The following is a 25776-nucleotide window of genomic DNA, read 5'->3' as shown; positions in this document are numbered from 1 at the left end:
GCTGTATCCTTTATCAACATTTGTTTACATTGGTCCAACATTTGTGTATTTGTTTGTTAATAGTTCATCGGTTTATCATTAACATCCATACAAATAACAGAGAACTCCACGTAGAAGTTCACCGCCTGTTAAAACTAGATTTCTACAACGGTTAATAAGCTTTTTCTTCACTGGTTTGAAATTAATGAACACATTAGATCAAAATGCTGTTGAGATCTCGTCATTTTCTTGGCAGAAACTGGAGGGACACCTGCCAGACGTCTTACCTTGGGAATCAAAACTGAAGGCCACACATTTTCTCCAACTGCTGTGATGTCAGCACTCATCAGCGCTCAAATCGTTCAGGGATTTTTACCACATTTGGGTCAAAAGAAGGAGTTTCAATGGATACTTTTAACAAAACTATCAAACACTAGCCTGTTTCTTTTTTTGGGCTTTACCTCTTTTGAGTTTTGTGTTGAGGGTCCTCAAAACCCACTGCTGTGCCTTCTTGCCCGCTGCTCATCCATGAACAGCTATGTTTAGTTTACGTTTAGTGCAAAATACTCTCAATTCGGTGTGAAAGTAGCCTTTGTATCCACGGTTAGCACAACGCTAATTCCTGCTAGTTCTGCTATGATATGTTAGCGCTATGCTATCAGTGGCGTATATTCACTTTTCACTACATTTACTCCAAGCTGTAGCTTAAACAGGAACATTTGAAACATCTAATGAGCATTTAGGTTCTTTATACTGATTTACTTTTAATGTCACTCCTTTGTTAAAGACTGAAGCAGAAAACCACCAAAAGGGGAATTCCACCAAATTTTAAAAAGTACTCTATACTTTAGTAATGAGAAGTAAACAAAGTCATTCAGAGTGGTTTGGTGTGAAATGGTTCAGATGTCTTTACAGTGGTGGTGACAGAAACCAGGGGTCGCCATGACAACAACAAATATTTACTATCCAGAACCACCAGTGAACCTACACGAGTCTTCTGAGTTTATATGGAATGTTGATGATGGAAAATAGTGGAAAATCTGAAATAATAAGTTTTCTTTGGGGACTATTTTGCCTCACCCTGCATGTATCCCTCCACCATGAATGGATCTTCTCAAAACTATTGGAAAACAATGTCTCAGACATCAGGCAGTTCCTGCAATAACTTTCTGTGAGGGAGCTTTTAGAGGTGGACGTCTGGTTGCTATCACCACCACTGTGAATGATTCTGACTCTAGAACGGAGCGTTTCCCACCAAACTACTCTGATGGAAATTGTTTACATCTTACCCATTCCATTACACAGAACATTTTAAAACCTGATGGACCTCCCCTGTCTCTGAGTATCTTAGCCTTCTCTAAAAAGGACAGATTATACTCCAGTTGCAGACAGCCTGTTAGCAACATCCAGAATCTCACATTTGAAAAAGCTGTTCTGGGAAACAGGCAAAAACACGCACATGTTAAAATGTCAGTCTAAAACCTTTAGAAAAACTTTTTTCACTGTTTTAGTTCTTGTCCTTAGTCATTATAACGCTCTGCTAGCTCAGAGCTCCTCACTGATACTGGGTTTTTCTCACTTATTTATAGAATGGCAGTAAAAAACAATCATTGCTCAAAACATTTCAAAAGAAAGCAAGATGTCCCCAAACCAGGGAAGTGCAGTGTTTCTCAGTATTATAAGCCAAATAAACCAATCTGCACCCTCACCGGAGATGTTGGTGGTGATCTCGGTCAGGGCGGTCTGGCCGAAGCCCTTGGCTGTCCGGGCGCGGACGGACACCAGGTAAGTGGTGCCAGGATGAAGCCCTGAGAACATGTGGTAGGTCTCGTTCTTCAGTTTGGAGACGGTGCGGCGCGGCCCAGGCACGTTCACGCTGGGGTCAAACGACTCGATGCTCTGGTAGCTGATCTGTGGACCAACAGAGAAGAGGTCAGAGATACTGGAACACAGGCGTGTTGATTTCACCAACACTGAGGATTTAAATGGGTGTTTAAAGAGAAAAATCAGGTTAGTGTAGCTAATACAACCATAAAAGGCCAGACTAAAATCATTTTCAATGGTGACTCATAACTGGCACTGCAGTTTAGTCCAAGACTAGACCTAATCTGTAGAGTCTAACTGCTAGGTGATTATCTGGATCATGTGTTGACACTGCATAAAATGATATCTTGGTAAGTGAAATCTAATCAAAATATCTATATGTATCTATAAAATTACAATTCTAAAAACAAGATTATTTTAAGATTATATAAAATAAATAAAAACTAGAAATAATGATATTTTTAAAAAAGCATAGACTTTTTTTATTTATTTTTTGTTTATTTTTATTATTATTATTATTTTTATTTTTTGAAGTGCAGCTAGCTATAGTGGCAAAAATAGACTTTGTGGTGAAATAAAAATAAAAGTATTTTTAATCCAATCCACTTGTTTTTAACCCAATATTTTTACAGGTTTTACAAATTACTTTATCCTTCCCACAGTACATCAGTCCTCTTTTTACTTCTTTAACTATCAGATCAATAATTTTCTTGAAAATTACGGTTTTATTGGTTTTCATACATCATCAACAAACTAATATTGCAACTACACAAATAATACATTTGGGGCACAATACTGGACAGCTGAAAAAAACAGACAGTACTGTACCACTCAGAGACCGCCCTTTATTTATTTGATTTCCAGTCAAAACAACTGTTAAGTACAAAAGGTTCATTTTTCAGCATCAGAAAAAAGCAAAAAACATTTTTTCAGCTAAAAATTACACAGAAGCTTCAACAGCTAAATCTAATATCAGCTGTTTCAGTGTTGAGTGAGTCACTCTTTACCTTTATTCCAGCTTCCATTCTTTTCAGGAGACTCACTATACAAACAACCACAAGTACACATTTACACTGATCAGTCTAGAACAGAGGTCACTAATAGGTGGACAGCGGCCCGAGTCCGGACCCAGGTACTGTCTTATGCAGACCTGGACCTATAACTGATAAACTATGGAGAATTATTTAATTTTGAAGGGGTGGTCCCATTTAATCGGCGTAGCTCTTCTAGCCTTTATGGAAGCTTTAGCGGCCCGGGAGACTCACAGACCAATCACATGCGTTGTAAATACCACACATGATGCTACTCAGCCAATCAGATCTGTGCATTACGATGAGCACTGAGATATGAGTGAGTGACGCACACACAAGGGAGGGACGAGGCGAGACAGCAGTCGGAGAAGAAAGTGAGTCAGAGGGAAGTTATTTCACATGTTGTGATCTAAAAAGAGAAAACTGATGATAAATGTTGTTGAAATGTTACTGAACTGTACTTTATTTGATTTGACATTCAGTTGTTGACTGGATAAGATGTTGATATTCCTACTAGGCTACTTCAGTAAACAGTATATGGAGTCATGATGTAGTTAGACATTATGATGTTCTGGACCTTTGCTTGAGGATATTTTCTCTAACTGGACCTTATTGAATTTTAATTACAGACCCCTGTTCTGTAAGAACCACACTCCACATCTCAGATGTCAAGTTTTGTGCAAACTTTGATTTTGATTTGATTTAAATATTTGTGAGCAGATTAGATATAATCTAATAATCCACTTGCATAAGGACGAAGAAAGTCAAAGGAAAATAGGGGAAACATTTCCAAAACAAAATTACTTAAGACTGAATGTGTTTGATTACTTCAAAAAACGATCAACCAGCTTCTAAGACTGAACTTTGGAGGTGTGTCTGCAGATTTGAGGAACTGAAGGTGAGTCTCCTGAAAAGAATGGAAGCTGGATTAAAGGTAAAGAGAGACTCACTCTCTCACTGCTGAGATTAAGTTTAGCTGTTGAGGCTTTTCTGTAAAATGTGTTTTTCTGATGCTAAAACATTGTATTTAATGACTGAAAGACTTTTGCACAGTGCTGCATATTTATGAGAGGCACGTTCAATTAAAGAATCGGTTTTGCCTGTTTTGAAAGAAAAGTCATTTCCTTTTAATACTGCATGAATAATGTACTGTTTATCCTCAGCTGGTTAGAGATGCTCAGAATCAATCTCAAATTGCAACTTTCGGAGGCTTTTAAACACCACTGTAAAATCGACCTGGTACCCCGCGCCTCGTTTTTGAGAAGTAAACAGCGCGGATGGTCTCGCCTTTGGAAAATATTTGTTCAGGACGATTTCAGGCACGCTTGAGCTCTCTTAAACTGCGGCCCACTCATCGCCCGGAGCTGGCGAATAATTAGCCCAGCGTTGAGGAGACCGCCGCGCGCCCAACGACTCCGGCTACCACATCCTTAAACGCAGGGTAACATGCACAGCACTGCGGCAGGCCTCTGCACTGGGTGGGCCCAAACCCACCAACACAAATAGGGACGCAAGTTGAGCATGGAGACACGATGAAATATTAATAATCGCGAGCGCTTCCGCTCGGCCCGTACGACAGCCTCTGCTCGGCAAATAAATAATTAGAATGTTTGTCCCTTCGCTCTAATTGCAGCCCAGAGAAGCAGCTCGCGCCTGATTAGCATAAAAGCGCTGAACAGAGGAGAGAGTGCGCCCATTTCTTTTACGACTCCGAGGAAGAAGCGATGAGTGTGAAAACAACTCCTCAGAGAGACACAGAGGAACACGGAGGAGATAAATCCTGCGATAAAGCAGCGAAACAGGGGCAGCCGCTATTAGCTGCTCTGAAAGGGAGTGAAAGAGAAACGCCAGCCGTAGAGATTACGATAATGAAAGGTCGTCCGCGGCTTGTAGGCTATTGTAAAGCCGTTTAATGAATAAGTGCTACGTTCTCTGCCATGGCAACAGAACCTCATTTTTGGCTTCTGGAGTCGACGCTAATTTGACGCAAGTTTTAAATGCTCACAGAGGCCCTCAGCCCCGATACGGCTTTCAGATAACGGCCTCTCTGTTACGGAACAGTCCATAAACGCCTCGGAAACTTGATGTGTTTAACGTTCCTGTGAGCTGAAGCCATGATTTCTGAGCTCATCACTGTGGGAACGTTCACTAGAGCCCAGAGTTCATCGATTCCAGCCATCTAGCAATCAAGAGTGCTAAGCTTTGGGCTTGACTCCACACAGTGACGTTCTAGCTTCTTTTAAAGAAGCTGTAAAATGTATTTTATACCTGTTTTGGAGGTTCCTCAGGTAAACTATGTATTTTTTTTCATGACTGCCAACGAACGCCAGTCGCTCCCAGAGGATCAGCTTCATCTTCACCAGCATCACAGGAGCCATCATGAAGCTTCACTGACTGACAGCTGGGCTCATCACCCAGAATGTGTTGGAGCCGTAAAAAGGGCGCGGTCACTTCTTTGGTTCGCGTCTTTGGATTCTTTAAACTCTGCTTTCAGACTTTTATCTGTTCTCTGACGCTGCAGCCTCGTTCTCCTGCGGCCGCGTTCCTCTTTGAACGCAGAGGGTTTTGGATGAGTCTCTTCTAATTTTTTGTACAGAAACATCAGCCAGATGTCTCAGCAGCGCGAAGTGATGACATACGTGGAGCTGGATTGACGTAAAAGCCGCATGAATTCCGATCTGGCTGTTCAGACTGAGTCGCATTGCCACAGATCAGATATGTATCAGATTTCAGTACCACATATGAAAGCGTCTCAAATCGGAATTGAAAACATCAGATTCAGTGTGTTTATCTGTTCACACTGACACACAGACACACATCTGTGTCTCACATGGAGAAAAAGACTTCTACCTGCTGAGTGAACAAAGCCTTTGTGTCTAAAAGCTCAGCTCTAGTCAATTCGTCATGCAGCAATCACTGTACTGTATGATCCAATAGTATCATTAGCAGTTTTGTTTGGAAAATTCTGAATAATTGAGAATCGCTTGCTCTTTTTTATGCCTTTGGTTTGGTTTCACCTGGTGCAAGAAGAAATCCACTCATTGCTTTACGATATTGCATCATGGTCATACAACTTATTTGAATACAACCAGTTATTTATTTATTTATTTATTTATTTAAGTAATGTTTAAAGGTCAACATAGATGACAAAACTTTTTTTTTCATATCCCACTCAATTTCCTTCCATTGTTGCACAAGGTTGCCTCAGGGCAACACAGCCCGCGCACACATTATTTTACAGTATTTAAAAATATACGCTGTAAAAAATTAAGTGATAGCAATTAACCAGTTTTATTCAACCTAAATAAATACTGTGAGTGAACAATTCTTTCAGTCAGTGTAATTTTTTATTGTATATATTTTTGATATTTTTATATGCAAATAAAGTGAATCAAACATTTTACGTAAACGTTGCTCTTATACTGCGTGCAGTAGAGGCTCATGCGTGTGAAATTACCTCGTACTGTGTGATCAGGCCATTGGGCTCCACTGGCTCCTCCCACTTGAGGAAGATCATGTCATCCAGCGGGGTGAAGGTGAGAGACTCTGGTGCAATGCCTCCTGGGACTGCGGAAGAAATAACAGGGTCAGTATTGACAGAACAGAGAGCCATCATGATGTCTACCATGATTAAACCCTGCAGAGTGTCAGATGGGACAGATAGCAGGCGGAGGAGAGTGGACGTCAGCTATGAAGAATGTGTCCTGACCCTCCAGACCGGAAATATCAAAAGAAGACAGATAGAGAGAGAAAGCGGTAAAAGGGAGCGGAGTTAACCCTGCAGGCCCACATTCGATAACCGAGCACAGGAGCAGATGGATGACATTCTATTCGTCTTCCCTCCAGCCTGAGTAGAGGAAAGTGGGCCAAAGAGCCACGGAGAACCACAGAGAGGGAGACAGAGAGGGATGGATCTGCCTTTCACCCAGACCAAGAGGAGGGCTGTGACTGCTAACTACTCACTGCCACACTGTGAGCCTTAAATACCGTCAAAACACATCCAGACACATGAACAAAGGCCCTGTATGCATCGGCAGGACATTAGGAACAACTACCATGTATCTGCATTCATTGGACATTTTATCAGAAACACCTAACATAAAGATGCATTTCCTACAAAGCACCAAAAAGGCTGGAACAGTGTGAGATATCAGTTTGTAATCAAACAGAAAGCTGTTTTGCAATTTGCTAAAAAGATTATAGCTTCACATATTCCCACCTGAGTTCATCAAATTTGGGAAATGTTTTGAGAAATGTTGGACAAAGTTTTCTGGGGAACCGGTGGGTTGATGTCATGCTGTATTATTTGTTGGCACTGCTTTAACTGACGTAGCTTTGGTTTATTAATTTATTCATTTACTCTTTATCTGTTGATGATTCTTCTATTCAATTGCATTAGATGTTTCAAAAATCCAACCGTATGTCTTTCTAATCCCCATAAACAAAACTTGGAGAAAACGCATACATTATCTAAGCTGCTTATCCTCCTGGGTCGCGGGGGGCGCTGGAGCCTATCCCAGTGCTCACTGGGCGGAAGGCAGGGAACACCCTGGACAGGCCACCAGTCCATCACAGAACACAGAGACATACAGAATCAATTAAAGTTTACAGGTTTACAGCTACAGACTGCACAGTTTATTAGCTGGATTCTATTGTCAATATGACAATTATTATCGTGATAATGTCACAATATGCTTCTTTGAGTATATCAATATCATCAGTACTTAAGCAACACTTCCCACCTGCATGACTGATTACAAACAGCATAATTAGTCCTGTTTATTGGAATTTGGTGCAGCACAGTGTGTGAAATCTTAAATACAGTCATTGTGTTCAAACTTTTCGGTAGTATTTTTTAAATGTGGCACTACTTTGTCTGTTCCAACTAATTGCGTGTCCGAAAAAATGTATATAGTGACATATTGCGTACCGTAAAGAAATCTAGAAATATTGTAATATTACATTTTTTGCCAAAACAACCTCCTCTATCATCCATCAAAGGAAAGTGACCACTATAGAACCACCACTGACCACCGCAGGACCACTGTTGACCACATTTTATCTGGGTGGTGGACAGCAGCATCATGGCAGTAGCACTGCAGCTTGTGTTATGCTGGTACCAGGCACAGCAGTGCGGGTAGATGGAGGCATCTGTGCATAGTAACAGATGAGCTAGAGTCTGTAACTGTAAACATACAAAGTGCACCTCTTTATTTCCAATAAAGTGGCCTATAAGTGTACCTAATAAAGTAGCACCTCAGTTGAAAGGACACCATAATGGGAGCACATGCATAAGATATCAGTAAATACAAACTAAAAAGCACAATGAGGGCAGAATACTAGGACAAGATAAAAAGGTTAGAACATATGCATAAACCATAATCTGTTGCTGAGAGCTCTTCAGTTCTTGTATGTCTGTGAATGCATTAATGCACTTTGCTTGAGGCAGGCCTGGCGCTTCTGGCCGAAGCATACTGTGAGTAATGGTCACCCAGTTCTTTATAGTGAAGGAGCTAAACACAGCTTGCATGATTGCACAGGAAGCCACCAGCACCAACAGAGCCACCAGATGGGACCAATTAATGGCTTTTGCAGAGCGTAAATATTCGCTCATTCTGGAACTGGCCTAGGAGCTTTTGGACCAAACTCAAACGCCGCCACTCGAGAAGGTCGCAGTACATACTACACAATGCATACATGTTTATTTTAAAGGCTTCTGTTCCTCTTCTGGAGTAGAACAGTGTTTTTCCAGCTATGCAGAACATTACTGATCATTTATCAACCTATGGATTAATGTTGAATAAGCAACCAGTGATTTTCCACAATGAAACCATACATGAAACCCTACACTTCCTGTAGTGTATTACAGTCTGTCAGAGTGACTGTGTGGATCATATGAACATTATAGAGCTTTTTAAATGAAACAGTAGAAGCCATATCGCCCCCTACACTTCCTGTAGTGTATTACAGTCTGTCAGAGTGACTGTGTGGATCATATGAACATTATAGAGGCTTTTTAAATGAAACAGTAGAAGCCATATCGCCCCCTACACTTCCTGTGGTGTATTACAGTCTGTCAGAGTGACTGTGTGGATCATATGAACATTATAGAGGCTTTTTAAATGAAACAGTAGAAGCCATATCGCCCCCTACACTTCCTGTAGTGTATTACAGTCTGTCAGAGTGACTGTGTGGATCATATGAACATTATAGAGACTTTTTAAATGAAACAGTAGAAGCCATATCGCCCCCTACACTTCCTGTAGTGTATTACAGTCTGTCAGAATGACTGTGTGGATCATATGAACATTATAGAGACTTTTTAAATGAAACAGTAGAAGCCATATCGCCCCCTACACTTCCTGTAGTGTATTACAGTCTGTCAGAGTGACTGTGTGGATCATATGAACATTATAGAGCTTTTTAAATGAAGCAGTAGAAGCCATATCGCCCCCTACACTTCCTGTAGTGTATTACAGTCTGTCAGAGTGACTGTGTGGATCATATGAACATTATAGAGCTTTTTAAATGAAACAGTAGAAGCCATATCGCCCCCTACACTTCCTGTAGTGTATTACAGTCTGTCAGAATGACTGTGTGGATCATATGAAACATTATAGAGGCTTTTTAAATGAAACAGTAGAAGCCATATCGCCCCCTACACTTCCTGTAGTGTATTACAGTCTGTCAGAGTGACTGTGTGGATCATATGAACATTATAGAGGCGTTTTAAATGAAACAACAGAAGCAATATCGCCCCCTACATTTCCTAAAGAGCATTACAATTCCTCGGTGTGACTTTTGAACACTGTAGAGCATTATAGAGTGCTTTTGCTTTTTAAGAAAACAATGCACCACTGCGTAATGTTTTTTTCTATAATTGACTTTGTTAACTAATCATTGCAGCCCTGATTCAACTCACAGAATTAGAACATGAGAATCCAGCATATTCTAAACCCAAACAAGACCAAGTGTGGGAGGATTTGTGCCTTTCAAAATGCAGGACTTGTGTAGGAAGACTTGTGAGTTTCTCAGGCGTGAAGTATGTGCCCCAATTACAAGCCGGCTTCTGTTCAATGTACAGTCATCAAAATAAATTAGACAAACTCCGCTCCTCTTACGGTGAGCGAGGATTGTTTTCCGACTTCAGTATTGTGCTTCAGCAAAAGCATAAGAGAAACGTTTGCATGAAGTTATGTTTCAATCAACAAACATCAATTACCTGCTTTAAATAAGCAGAAAGTGATGGCAGCTGTGTCTTGTAGGGATCTGGGGGTTGCGGATCTCTTTCTGTCCTAGAGAATTTGAGAAGGTTTGCAGGAGCTTCCAGTGAACCAAATCAAAACCAAACAACTGAAATGAGTCAAACTAATCAAGAGAATCCATTTCATCAGTTCAAGAAGTTCAAGGCTGTCTGGATCAATTTGTACCTTCAAAAGAGGCGTCTTCAAAAGAGCGCACTGACAGACATTAGCTCTGGGTGCGAGGAAGCCTCCATTCCTACCAAAACGACAGGGAAGTAGAAGCAAAGAGCTGAGAGCTCCTCAGTCATCTAAGAAAGCAGCCTCTAAAAGCAGTGACAGAGGAAATTACAAATGGGCCGTGAATGATCTCAACTGCACATCAAAATACGCCAAGTGGAAACTCCGGAATGAGCTGGAACAGCACTGATTATGTATGAAAGTGCCTTCAAACCATCCCTCGGCTACAAAAACGACAACTCATGCATGCACATGTGGTCCAATTCTCCCCAAGAGTTTAAACACCTGCGACTGCAGACTGGAGAAGAGCGAGCTCTAGAAGTTTGCTGACGACGCCCGTCCCATGGGCCTGATCACAGATGCTGATTCCGCATGGGATGCCTCATAGCCTGGTGTGCTAACCGCAGCCTGGAACACAGGACCACTTAAATATTGGAAACTGTAAATCTACAAACACCCCCAACTTCCTTCTGATTTCTGGGGAACGAAATTTCAAAGGCTCTAATCGGTGATGCAGATCTCCTTCTACAACAGGATTCTAAATCGTCTCATTGGGCCAGACGTGATCTTGTATTGAGGACATCTGGGGATTACTGGAAGAAATTTTGGGTTAAATGTTGGTGGGAATGTAGACGTATAAGGGTGGGAACACTGCAAACTGTCTTGTGCTTGCCCAGATTTAAAATCTGAGATCTGGAAATACGAGATTAATGTTCTTGTTTTCTATCTTTGAATTAATGGTTGATTCTTAAATTGATCATGGATTTGTCTTTTGTTCCTCGATCAGTCAGGAAATCTTAAAATTAAAGTCATTTACTGGCATAACAAGCTACATTAGACAGAGAACCAGGCTGTACCATTATAAAATGACCTGCTTTAAGATTCAGTAACACAAACTCACATTCAGCTGCTTGATTTAAGAATCGCAGACGAGACATTTAACATATTCAAATGGCAGCACTGCTTTTCTTTCTGTTCGCGCTGCCTTTCAGTCATTTGTTGGTTTATGCTTGTATCTAACTCGGCTAACTGGGACCTCTAGTTTCTCTTCAGTTTCCTCTGCTGAGGTTTTTTCATTCCCTGCTATCGGGTATAGTTTTATTTCATTCAGAAATATTTCGGAATATTCCAGATTTCTGAAAAGAAAAGCAGGGACATTTCTAGTTCGGTGGCCAATATGTCATTAAAATATCCCAAATTATTATCTATGAAATAAAAAGGGGGGACAGTTCCAGTTTCACATATTTTGACCATGGTAACTGCTGTACTGTAATTCATAGTATCTGATGTGTAATTAAGAAGACCTCGTCTCCATGTTGGTGGGTGAGCCGTAATTCTGTGCTCTGATGGAGCTCGTCTCATCACCGTTACTGCGGATACAGCCCTGCAGGAGGATGAACACCAACAACACAGACCAGAATGACCACAAAAAAAGATTTAAAGATACGCAGATACGTCTCCAGATAAGAAGATCAGCTGATTGGTGGATCTGGATAACCTGCACATCTCCAGAGTTCAGAACATTCCAGAGTGTGAGATTTTAGAAAAACTAATAAAAGTGATACTTAATCGACAAACACCTCAAACTTCTCTGGGAAATGTTTACTGAGCTGATGTGCAGCACAGCTAGGGTTTAATCAGCCACTGGAGCTGCTGATCGCGTCTCACACACTTCTGTACTTCGCCTCTATACTAGAGTGCACTTCTAATGGGATACGCACTATTTTCTGCATACTATTTAGTGTGCTAGTCTGCAGTTTGGAACGTGAAAATAATAACGCAGCAGGAAATCTCAGCCGTTTGGATTTCCTTTACGTTTGTCATCACCTAGAACCGCAAATCAAATGAAATCAAGTCAACGTGTTTAATTATTTAAAAAAGTGTTTAAAAACATGTTTTACTGCCGTTGCTGGATCGGTTATGACTTTGTTATCTCATTACAAACAGCCACAGCTGCTAAATGGACTTGAAGTTGCCTACCAAAATGGTGGCAGTGCGACTGTGATGTCATCAGAATACTATCAATTAACTATGGTGAAGGCCGACTGATAAAATTGGGTAATAACTAAGTAACTTTGTAACCCATGTTAGAAAATCATAAAGCAGCTGCCATGGTGAGGAAAAACAGACCCGTGGCTACAGAAAAAAAGAGCCGTGGCTGTAGCCCAGTATCCAGACCCTAAACTCACCCCTGGGCAGCTCCAGTTCTGGAGAAACGGAGACGCCATATGTCGCATATGGAGGATGAAAAAGTGGCGCAGTTTAAAATGATGCTCTGTTTGTGGATCTCATGGTGCTGCATTCAAGTAGACTGTCTGTCTGTACAAATCAGAGCCCCCGATCAGCTGGTAGAGCGATTCAGTCCCTTAACTCCACCCCTCTTTAACCCCTGGGTCACTTCGTGTCCTGAAAAGACGTTTGTGGTGATGTTGTGGACTCAGTGGACACTTGCGAGCTTTTACACAGCAGTATTCTGTAAAACTAGGCGAGGGAGTGGCAGAAGTGGTTGGTTGATAGCAGCAGCCCCCTCTGCTGGCCAAAACAAGCACAACGTGAGACGCCTCCCTGTCTGCACTGCTGCAGGCCTTTCTTAGGATTTTCTGGTGTTTTTCCAGAGACAGGTCACCAAAAACGGGGGACTATACCTGGAAAACGGGGATGTCTGGTCACCGTATCTTAGGGAGTTTTTACTTCGTGGTCTTGGGAGTTTTGAATTCTAACAGGCATCATTTTAAAGAGCCATGGTACTGAGACTGGCTCTCCACGGAAGATCTGCACAGATCTGAGATAAGGAACAGGACAAACAGGACCACCAATCCACACCAGCTTGTTCCACAAACGTCAAAAACATTAAATCCGTCAAATCCAGATCCAAACCCAGCAGGCATCTTTCCTCTGTGAGCGTCACTGGTTACACCAAATGTGTCAGAGTCGATTCTGTGAGCTCAGTCACCGTTCTGGCAGCAAGAGATGAGGAACAAAAGTGTTTGTGGCTTTGATGAATCTGCTTTTGAGAGAGCAGGAAAAAACTGAGCCATGCGGCGCCGTGGCCCTCGCCGTGTTGGAGGGCAGGATAGCATTCGGCACGCTAACCGGAGTACGCTGCGCTTGCTGACGTTCCTTTATTTCCCTTCTCTTTCATAACAGCTGGATTCTCCTCTTCAGTGCCTTCATGTGCCAAAACCGGAGTGCTGGAGAGAGGCTGATAATTAAGAGGTCTCTGTCCTCACTCGTTTTCCTCTCGCTTCCCATTCTCTCAGCGGGCTTTTAACTTTGAGCCGCGGGTTCTGAAACTTTTATTTACAGAATTAATCCGGAAGTTGCCATTGTTTGCAATTAATCAGCAGCGGCAGACCGAGTGGAAAACAAACTCACGCAAAAAATAAGTAAATAAAAAAATAAAAATCAAGGCTGGAGGAAAGCAGAAGACAAAGATGGTATGAATCCTCCCCAGAGTGATAAACGAGGTACATTCATCTTGGGCGGATTCATCGTCTTCCTTCCTCTCGGTAGCGGCGGACGCGAGTCTTTAATTTGCACATGGGGGGATGGAGGGGCACTCGCTTGACCTCCAGTTTGTTTAATCTCTCCCCATTTGCATGAAAATGTGCTTCATCTGCTGTTTGACAGGGCAAAATAGAAATGCAAAAATAAGCAAAAATCTTTATTCCGTTTCGCTGGTGGCCGTGGCTGATTAATTTTTCATCTACTCCCATTTTAAAAGTATGATCCTCCATTTAGTTATGCTGATGCCGAGCGTTCCAAGAGTCAATATTTGCGCTGCTGCTATAATTGGTAGCGCGGCGGAGCACTGCAGGCGTGCAGGGGCCCTACGAGAGGCCCTGACGTCATAACTGGTTAGATAAATGCGCGTCTGTGGGAAGATGGATGACTTATGCTTACTGACCCATGCAGAGACACCAGTGGGCACGAGCAAGTTTTAATCGAACTATGGAACTGAATAAAAGTGTACAAAAGCAAGCAAGCTAGTTTGTCTGAAAAATGTAAGCGTACGTTGGCTCTGCTGACTAAGGCTGTCCGAGCCGGCAACACGCCGTGCTGGACTGGAGAGATAATTTCAGAGTGTGCTGCAGGCCATTCCAGCACTTTATACTAATGTAAGCAATGCTAAGTGAATGTTTTACATTCACTAAACACAACCTAACATTAGTGTAACAGCTCTTTCAACTGATCGGCTCACATTAGCATTATGAATAAAGGAAGGTTTGTATTAAACGTGTGTGGTAGCAGTTAGTCAAGGCACGTTAAGGCCTTTGGCTTTAACAGTTCAGAAGAACAGCGGCACTTTCACTGGTATTTAAACACCCGCGATGCCATGAAAATGCACATTACAATACTTCTGACATGCCTTGGTCAACTTTGCCTTCCCTCTGGAGAGTCCTTGACTCTATCTTAAAGGGGATTTTTCAAAATTTCTGCATAATTAAAAGGTTTAGATGTAGACAAAGTCATTCAGAGTGGTTTGGTGTGAAATGCTTTGTTCTAGAGTCAGAGCTGTTCACAGTGGTGGTGATAGGAACCAGACGTCCACCTCTAAAAGCTCCCTCACAGAAAGTTCCTACATGAAATGGGTCTTAATTTCACTGCCTGATGTCTGAGACGCTGTTTTACGATTTAAGATTTTGGCTTTAAAAAATCTTACATGCAGGGCGCTGTGAGGCAAAATAGTCCCCAAAGAAAACTTATTATTTCAGATTTTCCACTATTTTCCATCATCAACATTCCATATAAACTCAGAAGACTCGTGTAGGTTCACTGGTGGTTTTGGATAGTAAATAAAATGTCTATATTTGTGTTGTAGTCATGGCGACCCCTGGTTCCTATCACCACCACTGTAAAGACATCTGAACCGTTTCACACCAAACCGCTCTGAATCTCTCTGATTACATTGCAACAACAGAATCATGCAGAAAATTGACAAATCGGTGAAAATATCGACTACAAAACCAGACCAAAACTTGTGAACTCTCTGTAGATGAGTTCAACCAATCAGAAGCAACCAAACATCACAACCACAGCTAACTGGAAGTCTGGCACACTGGCTTTCTACCGTTCGAACCTCAAACAACGCTTGGATAGTCTGGTCTTCTTGGCCAAAATGACAGCCCTGGACCTTCATCTATAGAAAATAATCACAATCTAATTAGGGCCAAGGTGAGGGTTAAGACTAGGTTTTGGGTTGAGGTTAAGGTCAGGGTTAGGGTTAGGACTAGGTTTTGGGTTGAGGTTAAGGTTAGGACTAGGTTTTGGGTTGAGGTTAAGGTCAGGGTTAGGACTAGGTTTTGGGTTGAGGTTAAGGTCAGGGTTAGGGTTAGGACTAAGTTTTGGGTTGAGGTTAAGGTTAGGGTTAGGACTAGGTTTTGGGTTGAGGTTAAGGTCAGGGTTAGGACTAGGTTTTGGGTTGAGGTTAAGGTCAGGGTTAGGGTTAGGACTAAGTTTTGGGTTGAGGTTAAGGTTAGGGTTAGGACTAGGTTTTGGGTTGAGGTTAAGGTCAGGGTTAGGACTAGGTTTTGGGTTGAGGTTAAGGTTAGGGTTAGGGTTAGGACTAGATTTTGGGTTGAGGCTAAGGTCAGGGTTAGGGTTAGGACTAGGTTTTGGGTTGAGGTTAAGGTCAGGGTTAGGGTTAGGACTAAGTTTTGGGTTGAGGTTAAGGTTAGGGTTAGGGTTAAGACTAGGTTTTGGGTTGAGGTTAAGGTTAGGGTTAGGGTTAAGACTAGGTTTTGGGTTGAGGTTAAGGTTAGGGTTAGGGTTAAGACTAGGTTTTGGGTTGAGGTTAAGGTCAGGGTTAGGGTTAGGACTAGGTTTTGGGTTGAGGTTAAGGTCAGGGTTAGGGTTAGGACTAGGTTTTGGGTTGAGGTTAAGGTCAGGGTTAGGGTTAGGACTAGGTTTTGGGTTGAGGTTAAGGTTAGGGTTAGGGTTAGGACTAGGTTTTGGGTTGAGGTTAATGACAAAAATGGAGATACAAGGTTTTGTTCCAACAGCAGCGATATGTTTGTTGTCTGATGGCATTGGGGGTGGGGGGGCTTTCTTGTGGGCCAGTCAAACATCCTCATGGGCCAACTGGCCGACTGGACACATGTTGGGGCAGCCCTGCTCATGATTTCACCTCCCTCAGAAACTCTTCTACGACAAGACACAAGTGCTGCTCGTTACGTAATACGGAGACTCAGGTTCTCCTGCGTGAGCTTGTTTGGTTCTGTCCTGTGGTCCTGTGGTTTTATCTGTGTGAGGGCAGGAATGTGAAAGTCTCTCATAGTGTGATTTGCATATGTAAATGAGACGGTACTCACTGTCCTCCTCTGTCTGGAATGTGACCTCGCGGCTCTCCTTCTTGCCCTCAGGGTTGGACAATGCGAGCCTCACGTGCACCAGTCGGAATGGAGGGAGGTCTCTGAGGGTGAAGCGGGACGTGTTCCTCTCCACCGACAGACACTCCCGCACCGTGGCGTTGTTGCTGCCTGCCCCGCCCCCCGTCACCGTGGAGTAACGGTAGCATAGCGACAGGGAGTACGTGTGGCAGCGCGTCAGGTTGTAGCCCAGAGGCTCCCACTGCAAAACCAACTGACGGGACTGAATCTCTGAGGCGGTCAGACCACGGAGAGGACGCATGGGCTCTGAGAGAGAGAGAGAGGGAGAGAGAGGGAGAGAGAGAGAGAGGGAGAGAGGGGAGGGAGAGAGAGGGAGGGAGAGGGAGAGAGAGAGCATTTTTACTTACTATTGCATCATTGTTTCTGAAATCGATTAGCTGTGTACAGAAAATGGAAAAAACACTGAAGTACATAAACTCCACTCACTGCTACACAGAAATACATTATTATAGCACAGAAAGAGAGAGAGAGAGAGAGAGAGAGAGAGAGAGAAAGAAGGAGGAAAGAAAGAGCAATTGAAAAAAGACAATAAAATGGATGAAAAGAGAAAGAAAGAAAGAAAGAAAGAAAGAAAGAAAGAAAGAAAGAAAAAAGAAAGCTAGTAAAAACAATGAAGAGAAAAAGACAGGAAAAAGAAAAAGAAGGAGAGAGAGAGAGAGACAGAGAGAGAGAGATACAGAGAGAGAGAGAGAGAGAGAGATACTGTGAGAGAGATACTGTGACAGAAAGAGAGAGAGAGAGAGAGAGAGAGAGAGAGAAAGAGAGCGAGAGAGAGAGATCAGTTTGTCATCATGCTGCAGATCTGAAAGGAACATGACAGGCCAGAAAAAAAACATAATTTCAGTGAAAAAGAGGAAGAAAAAAAGAACAATATGAATATTCTAATTTCTCTGTTCCCCACAATCTCTCTCTCTCTCTCTCTCGTCTATCTTACTGTGTGAATATAAAAGTATAATTTTAGTGAACTGTATTGTTTATCCTTTATTTTGGTGGACCACTCCTGACCACATCTGAGGGAACGAGTACATTAGCTTTAATTACAGACACAAATGGACGCGCTGGCTCATCTCCGACACCTGCCTGCGCACACGTATGATTGTAGGCAGCAAAATTGATCAGTGTGCTAATGTATGCACTACCTGTCCAAATAGAATGGACACACTGGATCAGTAGCACATGATCCTAAAACGTGGGCTAGAGGGGTATAAAGCCCCCCAGCATTGGGCTGTGGAGCAGGGGAACTGTGTTCTCTGGAGTGATGGAGCTCCATCCAATACCTTTGGATGAGTTGGAGTGACCCAGAACTGACCATCCAACATCAGTACCTGATGTTCTAACAATCTCACTAACGATCTCAAGGCTGAATACAATCAATGTTCAAGACTGGTATTTCTAATAAAGTGGCCTGTGAGTGGAAGCACAAGCAAGGTGTTTCTAATAAAGTGGCCAGTGAGTAGAACCACAAGCAAGGTGTTTCTAATAAAGTGGCCAGTGAGTGGAAGCACAGGGTAGGTGTTTCTAATAAAGTGGCCAGTGAGTAGAACCACAAGCAAGGTGTTTCTAATAAAGTGGCCAGTGAGTGGAAGCACAGGGTAGGTGTTTCTAATAAAGTGGCCAGTGAGTGGAAGCACAAGGTAGGTGTTTCTAATAAAGTGGCCAGCGAGTGGAAGCATAAGCAAGGTGTTTCTAATAAAGTGGCCAGTGAGTGAAAGCACAAGCAAGGTGTTTCTAATAAAGTGGCCAGTGAGTGGAAGCACAGTGGAGGTGTTTCTAATAAAGTGGCCAGTGAGTAGAACCACAAGCAAGGTGTTTCTAATAAAGTGGCCAGTGAGTGGAAGCACAAGGTAGGTGTTTCTAATAAAGTGGCCAGCGAGTGGAAGCCCAAGGTAGTTGTTTCCAATAAAGTGGCCGATGAGTGTTAAAGTGGTTAGTGAGTGTTAAAGCGGTTAGTGACCACCACAGCTTTCCTGCCATCCCAACAGTCCGCAGGCGTGCAGCGTGAGACCGACAGTGGCCACTCTCGCCCATTCACCCTCTCGCAGCCTGCCCGCAGCACACTCACACTCATTAAGCTAATTAATGAGACACATCTGCAGAGGGTCCTGAGGCTCGACACTAGACAGGCCACCACACTTACACATACATGTCAGCACGCAAAGTGCAAATACTAACACGCTGCGGTGCACTCATGGACAAAATTGAAGCCTGAAGACGAATCTTACTCACAACTTTGAGACCATGAAGTCGACCAGCCCTGATTGGTGCTGCTAAATCTGAAATCCGGACTTGACCCTAACCTGTTTGCACCACTGTGGAACGACCGCATCCACAGTAAACGTGTCTCTAGAGAGACGGCAACGTGCAGTCATGAGCCAAAATACTATTACAAGGTCCATGTTGAACGTTAGGTGGTGATGTGAGGACGATCTGCGGACAGGATTAATTCTGAGGCATCATGGTCATCGCAGGTATCATGGCTAGCTTAGAGTGCGCCGAAGAGAAGAACGTTATTATCACACAATACATAATCAAGCTAAATAACACTCCCCAAATCATTTATGCACAAAATCTGACAGCACTTTTTTCAAGAAATGTGTCCTTTTTGTTTTCATTACATTTTTGCTAACTGTGATGTAATTACATAATAATATAATGAACCATGGGAAATGTATGATTTCCGATGGTTTTGTTTAGCCTAAACATACACAAAACACAGACCGAACTCCAAAGAAGTTGTGACAGGAGGTAAAATACAAATAAAAACAGAAAACTGTTACAGGTATTTAATCAAAAACAGCACGAAAAAATAAATATTTATATCTGATTGACTTTATTGATTTTTATTATATTAAATATCTGCTAATTCTTAATTTGATGCCGTCAACAATGTAAGATTAGGAAATTTGTGGAATGTTAAAAAACACTTGTTTCCACAGGTAAACAGGTGAGGTAAATATGATTGGGTATAAAAGGAACATTCACAAAATGCTCAGACGCCACTTTGTGGAAAACTGCGTGAGCAAATAGTCCAACAGTTTAAGAACAGTGAGTGTGTTTACGTGCACTTAATAATCCGATAACCACACAAAATCAGATTGTGTCAGTAACTGGTTCAGTGTGTTTTCATGCTCTTGAGTAATCAGATAATGGGGAAACTCCAGGTCTACATGAGTCAGACAGTGATCAGATTTCTCCAGCCAATAAACTCACAGAAGAAGACGTGACGTAAACGTAACGTAAAGCTCAAACTTCATATCACAGCTTTTTTCTTTAAACATCGCTTATGTTTATTTTTGCATTCAAATGTTTGCTTTTGCTGCTTGTTTGTGGAGATACACTGGGTCTGGAGGTTGTTCCACTATGTTTAGGGGGTTCCTTGTGCATGTTCTATGCCAGTAGTGAGGCTAAACATGGGCCACAGCCCAAAGAGGGCTGATGATGTTTTTGTTTGTTCATTATGTGATGTAATGACCAGGTCAGTTAAGAGGTTCCTGACTAATTTGAAGTGTAAAACAGCTTTTCTTTAGTGAGCTTTCTTGTTATTTTGGCTATAGTACACTCTCAGAAAAAAAGGCATGAAACTGTCACTGGGTCAGTGCCCCTCTCGTCACTGGGGTGGAACCCTCAAGGCTCCATCTCAGTACCTTTAGTCAGGGAACATAACTGAACCATAATCCACTGAAATGATATGTTCTAAGCTGTACTGACTCCACACACCCCGTCTCGTCTCCAGGCTTTTATTTTACTGTTCTGTTTAAAACATTCGGTTATGAAAAGGTACAAATACGAACTTTTCACCTGGAGAAACTTATTTAAGGTTCACAATCAGACCTTAAAACCACTGTTGGAGCTTTGAGGGAACGTTTACACTGTTTGTACCTTGATGAATGAAAAATGCACAGAACCTTTATTACTAACAGTGTAAACACTCAGTTAGACCGGCTTTGTTGTCTACATAGACTACTCCAGAGAGAAACATATGCTATCCAATAAAAACTAATTAATTTACTACATTAAAAATGACTCGAACTCCAGCTCATTGTTGCATGTAAAACATCGGCCTGAAAGCTGAAGGAAGGAGTGAAGTGAGAGGAGTGACAACGAGGAGAAAAGATGAACGGAGGCGCAGTTACACTGGCTTAGCGAAGACACCTTCAGACTTTCTCTCACACTTCACACCTGTCCAAATATTTACACACTCACTGGAGTCAATTCACAAAACCCTAGTGATCTTCATGCCATGACACAATACGCACAAGCATGCAAAATTATGCATGTACATATGTTATTCTGTGAATACAAGCGTATCATAATTCTTTCATTTCTGTGCTATGAATATTTGATTTTATACAGTGGTGGTAAAAGGCAAAAACAACTAACGCAGCTCCACTCCCTGCAGTGTTCTCCCACGGTCTTTGTAATAACTGTATGTGTTTGAAATGCAGATATATTTTTCCACATGCGCTTTGCGAGCTGCACACCATGGCTTTGAGAGGACTTTTTATGAATATGTATGATTATCCCATCGGGAGGTTAGCTATTGTCAAAATTACCTCCAGCATAATTGACGCCAGATGCAGAATATGAGTTATATAGATATACTTTTAACTGATCTTGGACTTCAGACTAAAATCCTTTTGCTCTGAGTGACTCTAAACCTTAATTATGTTTTTTTATTAAATGATTGAACATTCCATTTTGTCACTACTGAAACAGTCATAACTACCCAAACTGTACCAAATGTTTCAGTAGTGACTGTTTCAGAGACAATTTTAGCTCATTTTGAGCTCAGAAACTCAGTTCATGACCAGCAAACACAGCTTTGAACAGCTGTTCACACAGAAAATCATCATATTTTACATTCAAACACTAAAAAGCTGCTCTAAAATGCAGAGGTGTGGCTAAAATAAGGCTCTGCCTACACCACCATGACAAGTTTTTTGAATAAAGTTTTTTTATTATTATTATTTAAATATTAAACTCATGATAAACTAAATCATTCAATTTCACTTTAAAATGGATCAAAAACAGATTAAAAATGTAAGTGTTATTTTCAGAAGTGTAAATTTAGTGGTTAGGGTTTGGGACAGACTCCTCCCAATAGAGAACCCTATACATCGGGCCAAAGTGCTGTGGAGGTCAGTGTTTACCCTCATCTAACACTCTGAATTCAGGTGATGAAGGTCTTGTTAATTAGCTGATGAGCTGAATCAGGTGTGTTTCATGAGGCAGCGTGCTGGAGTCTGCAGTGTTTTGGCCCGCAAGGACTGGAACCTGACACATGTGCTATAAATGATGATTTTGTATATATTGAGCTTATTACTGTCTCTATTAATGTCTTGGGTTCAAACAGATCAGAACATACATACATACATCATCTAAACCGCTTATCCTTCTGGGTCGCGGTGGGGTGCTGGAGCCTATCCCAGCTGTCATTGGGCAGAAGGCAGGATACACCCTGGACAGGTCGCCAGTCCATCGCAGGGCAGACAGACAGACAGACATACACAATCACACACACTCACACCTAGGGGCAATTTAGCATGTCCAATCAGCCGGACTGCATGTCTTTGGACTGTGGGAGGAAACCCACGCAGACACGGGGAGAACAGGCAAACTCCACACAGAAATGACCCTGGTCACCCGGCCGGGAATCAAACCCAGGCCATTCTTGCTGTGAGGCGACAGCGCTACCCACTGTACCACCGTGCCACCCCCAGATCAGAACATAATCCTTGTAAATATCTAAGCCCCGAATACTTAATTGTTTTTTAAATACTTTTTACTGTGGGAGCGCAGTTTGGACTAAATACTGGGTAAATATGTGGATCTTTGTATCAGGCATAAATAACCGGTGCAGATAGAAAGCATGAGATTTGGAATAACAGCACACAAAATAGCAGCTAACACACTCTCTCATGCCTGAAAAAAAAAAAATTAATAATAAATGTAAAAAAAAAAGGTACAACTGTGAAAAAAATAATTGTCCTCACACTTGTCACAACCATCAGCGTGTAAAACACGAGATTGTTCCGTGTTGAACATTAGGCGGATGTGAGACGGGAAATCCAGTCTTTGAGGCCGCTCGGCTGCTGTAAGTGACTGAGATGAATTGAAGCTTGGCGCTGAGCTGACAGTGATGTATAGGACGAGTGTAAGAGAGGAGGCACTAAACAGGTACACTTAGCATACAGATGCTCGGAGATTTCCTCCAGCGGCCCCACGGAGCCGCGCGAGTGCCCAGCGCAACACTGACGTTTTGTTATTTAAAGGTGCGGAAAAGTGGGAGTGATCTCTGAGCCTGAACGAGACACTCAGCTTAAACTTATTTATTTATTGAGTAAGTGTTTAAAAAGATGCTCAAACATGTTACACTACTGCACTGAAACCAGAGGCCGTATTAGAGAAACATCTTAACTCTGAAATCTGATCTGTTTGGTCTCCATGACGACTCAGTTTAGGACAGTTGCTATTACAGAATAACAGTTCCTACCTTCATAATCTCATCATGAACTCCAGATAAGAAAACAGCAGCACACAAACATCCTAACTAGACTAAACCTCCTAAATCCTGTCCTAACTTTAGGATGAACCCCAACAGGGTCCTCACTTCTGTTTAAGGTCCGTTTCTATGGTTTTTAGGCAGCTGTGTCAGCAGCATAGTTCACTACCAGCATAATGAGCTCCATTTATTTCTACTGTAAAACGCTGCTTTCACTGTGAGATGATTTTCTTTTCTAACTCTGCGTTTTAAAGATCTCAGACGCTGCAGACTCGATCTCCACCGCCCCTCTGATCACCTTCGTGTGTTAATGTTGATGATGAAATATTACAGTGATGGTGGTGAATAATGAGGAGACGGAGCTGAACGTGTGTCTGTTTATTAGGAGGAGTAACGTTAGCGCGCTCGGCTAAAGCGTTTGGGAAATGGAGACTGAAACTGGAGAGCGGCGACGCTCTGATAAACAGCAGGGGGCGCTCTCACAGTATTCACAACATACAGTTTATCATACTTTAGTTTAGTTTTACCTGTTTACATCAGTAGCAGCAGCTGTCTGGTTAACTAACTTGATTATTTTGATTTCGTGTTTACGTTTCAGCTGTGTGTATATGGTCGGCTGTTAGGCAGACTTCGATCAAGAAGGTTAAGATTTCCTAGCTTGAGATAAGATGTTGTAAGATAAAATTCCTAAATTAAGAGCTAATTTGCTTCTGTAGTATGAATTTGTAAAAAAAATCTCATCTTGACAACTCAGATCTTCACTTAGGACAAAAAGAAAGAAGGTTTCATTTTCAGTTTTTGACATAATTTGATATCTACTGTCCTTTATATTTTGGGTAAATTTCATGAAGAATGGACCAAAAGAAACGACCCAAAATGACTTGGAAAAACCTCTGGTTCCATTGACTTACATTAAAAGTGAGGTTTGTTTTTTCTTTCTCCTCTAAAGTTACCATTTTGGAGATACAATGTTTTGGTCCGACAGCAGCGATACACAAATTAATGTTTGATTTTTGGTGTTTATCTTTTGTTTCTATGTGTCGACATACCAACTGAGGGTGGATGGGTGGTGTAGGGAGGGAGTTGGGGGGGCATTCATTTGTATCTCTGTTTTCACTCTGCATCTTGTTTTCTGTTTAGCATTAAAAATATAAAAGTTGTTCAAAACAAAAAAGCTTTCAACAATCTCCATGTGAGAAATAACAGACTTAACACCTCGAGATTTTAGATCATTTAGGATAATTTAACCTGCCAAGATGGCAGTTTTTGCAGTGTAGATAATTATCAGGTATAATTAAATTATACATCATAAAGACAGAACAATACAAGACATTGTTCTGTCTTTATGATTAGCGAGTTAGCTATCTTGCTAACTGCACCAACATGGATTTTTTTCATCCACGATGTCCTTAACCAGCCTCGTCATGCCTGCTTTGCAACTGCAAATGTCTAGCGCGACCGCAGAGTACACTGATGAATCTGAAGCTCTGATCTCCAGGCAGTGCCCCCCCCATCCCTGTGCGCACTGTCGGGTAAGAGGAGATGCGGGTCACACCGTGGTTGGCCATCAGGTGTCAGGACGAGGTGTAGAGCGCGAGGCGAGGCGAGGCGAGGACACAGACACAGCAGGAGTGACGAGATTAGGTAAGATGTAGACGACACAAGGGCAAAAGGTCTCAGCCTGCCTTATTTACTGCACTGTTCATTCCTCTCTCAGACCTTCTATCAAGTCCTGGGACACCTGCTGATCAGCAAATCACATTTCCTCACATTACGGGACACCGACTGATCGGTAAATCAGCTCCCAACAAATACTGAGATCGACAAATCAAATGCAATCGCATAGTGGAACATTTATTGATTAATGAATCAATTCTTATGAAGGTCAGAAGAACCAGAGAAAGAAGACGTTACCAGATTCACAGTTATTCATTCAGCCTAATGAGAAACTGTAGAACAGACTCGGTTTATATCACAATACCTACATTTAGAGTCGGTTATTCATTCAACCTAATGAGAAACTGTAGAACAGACTCAGTTTATATCACAATACCTACATTTAGAGTCGGTTATTCATTCAGCCTAATGAGAAACTGTAGAACAGACTCAGTTTATATCACAATACCTACATTTAGAGTCGGTTATTCATTCAACCTAATGAGAAACTGTAGAACAGACTCAGTTTATATCACAATACCTACATTTAGAGTCGGTTATTCAGCCTAATGAGAAACTGTAGAACAGACTCAGTTTATATCACAATACCTACATTTAGAGTCGGTTATTCATTCAGCCTAATGAGAAACTGTAGAACAGACTCAGTTTATATCACAATACCTACATTTAGAGTCGGTTATTCATTCAGCCTAATGAGAAACTGTAGAACAGACTCAGTTTATATCACAATACCTACATTTAGAGTCAGTTATTCATTCAGCCTAATGAGAAACTGTAGAACAGACTCAGTTTATATCACAATACCTACATTTAGAGTCGGTTATTCATTCAGCCTAATGAGAAACTGTAGAACAGACTCAGTTTATATCACAATACCTACATTTAGAGTCAGT

At 41.9% G+C, this 25776-nt stretch overlaps 1 protein-coding gene across 1 annotated transcript in view; it reads right to left on the bottom strand.

The window, feature by feature from the left end:
* ptprua (protein tyrosine phosphatase receptor type Ua) overlaps positions 1-25776 on the bottom strand; it is a 425958-nt gene that overhangs the window by 139950 nt on the left and 260232 nt on the right. Inside the window, exons 8-10 of the mRNA XM_036562583.1 lie at positions 16627-16950; positions 6292-6401; positions 1689-1890 (exon numbers count right to left, since the gene is read on the bottom strand). Of these exons, the coding sequence (XP_036418476.1) occupies positions 1689-1890; positions 6292-6401; positions 16627-16950 (636 nt within the window). The remainder of the gene's footprint in view (positions 1-1688; positions 1891-6291; positions 6402-16626; positions 16951-25776) is intronic.

The sequence above is a fragment of the Colossoma macropomum genome, unplaced genomic scaffold, assembly GCF_904425465.1.
Source record: "Colossoma macropomum unplaced genomic scaffold, Colossoma_macropomum, whole genome shotgun sequence".
Lineage (NCBI taxonomy): Eukaryota > Metazoa > Chordata > Actinopteri > Characiformes > Serrasalmidae > Colossoma > Colossoma macropomum.
The sequence above is the reverse complement of the archived record's forward strand: the minus strand, read 5'-3'. Positions and strand labels throughout refer to the sequence as shown.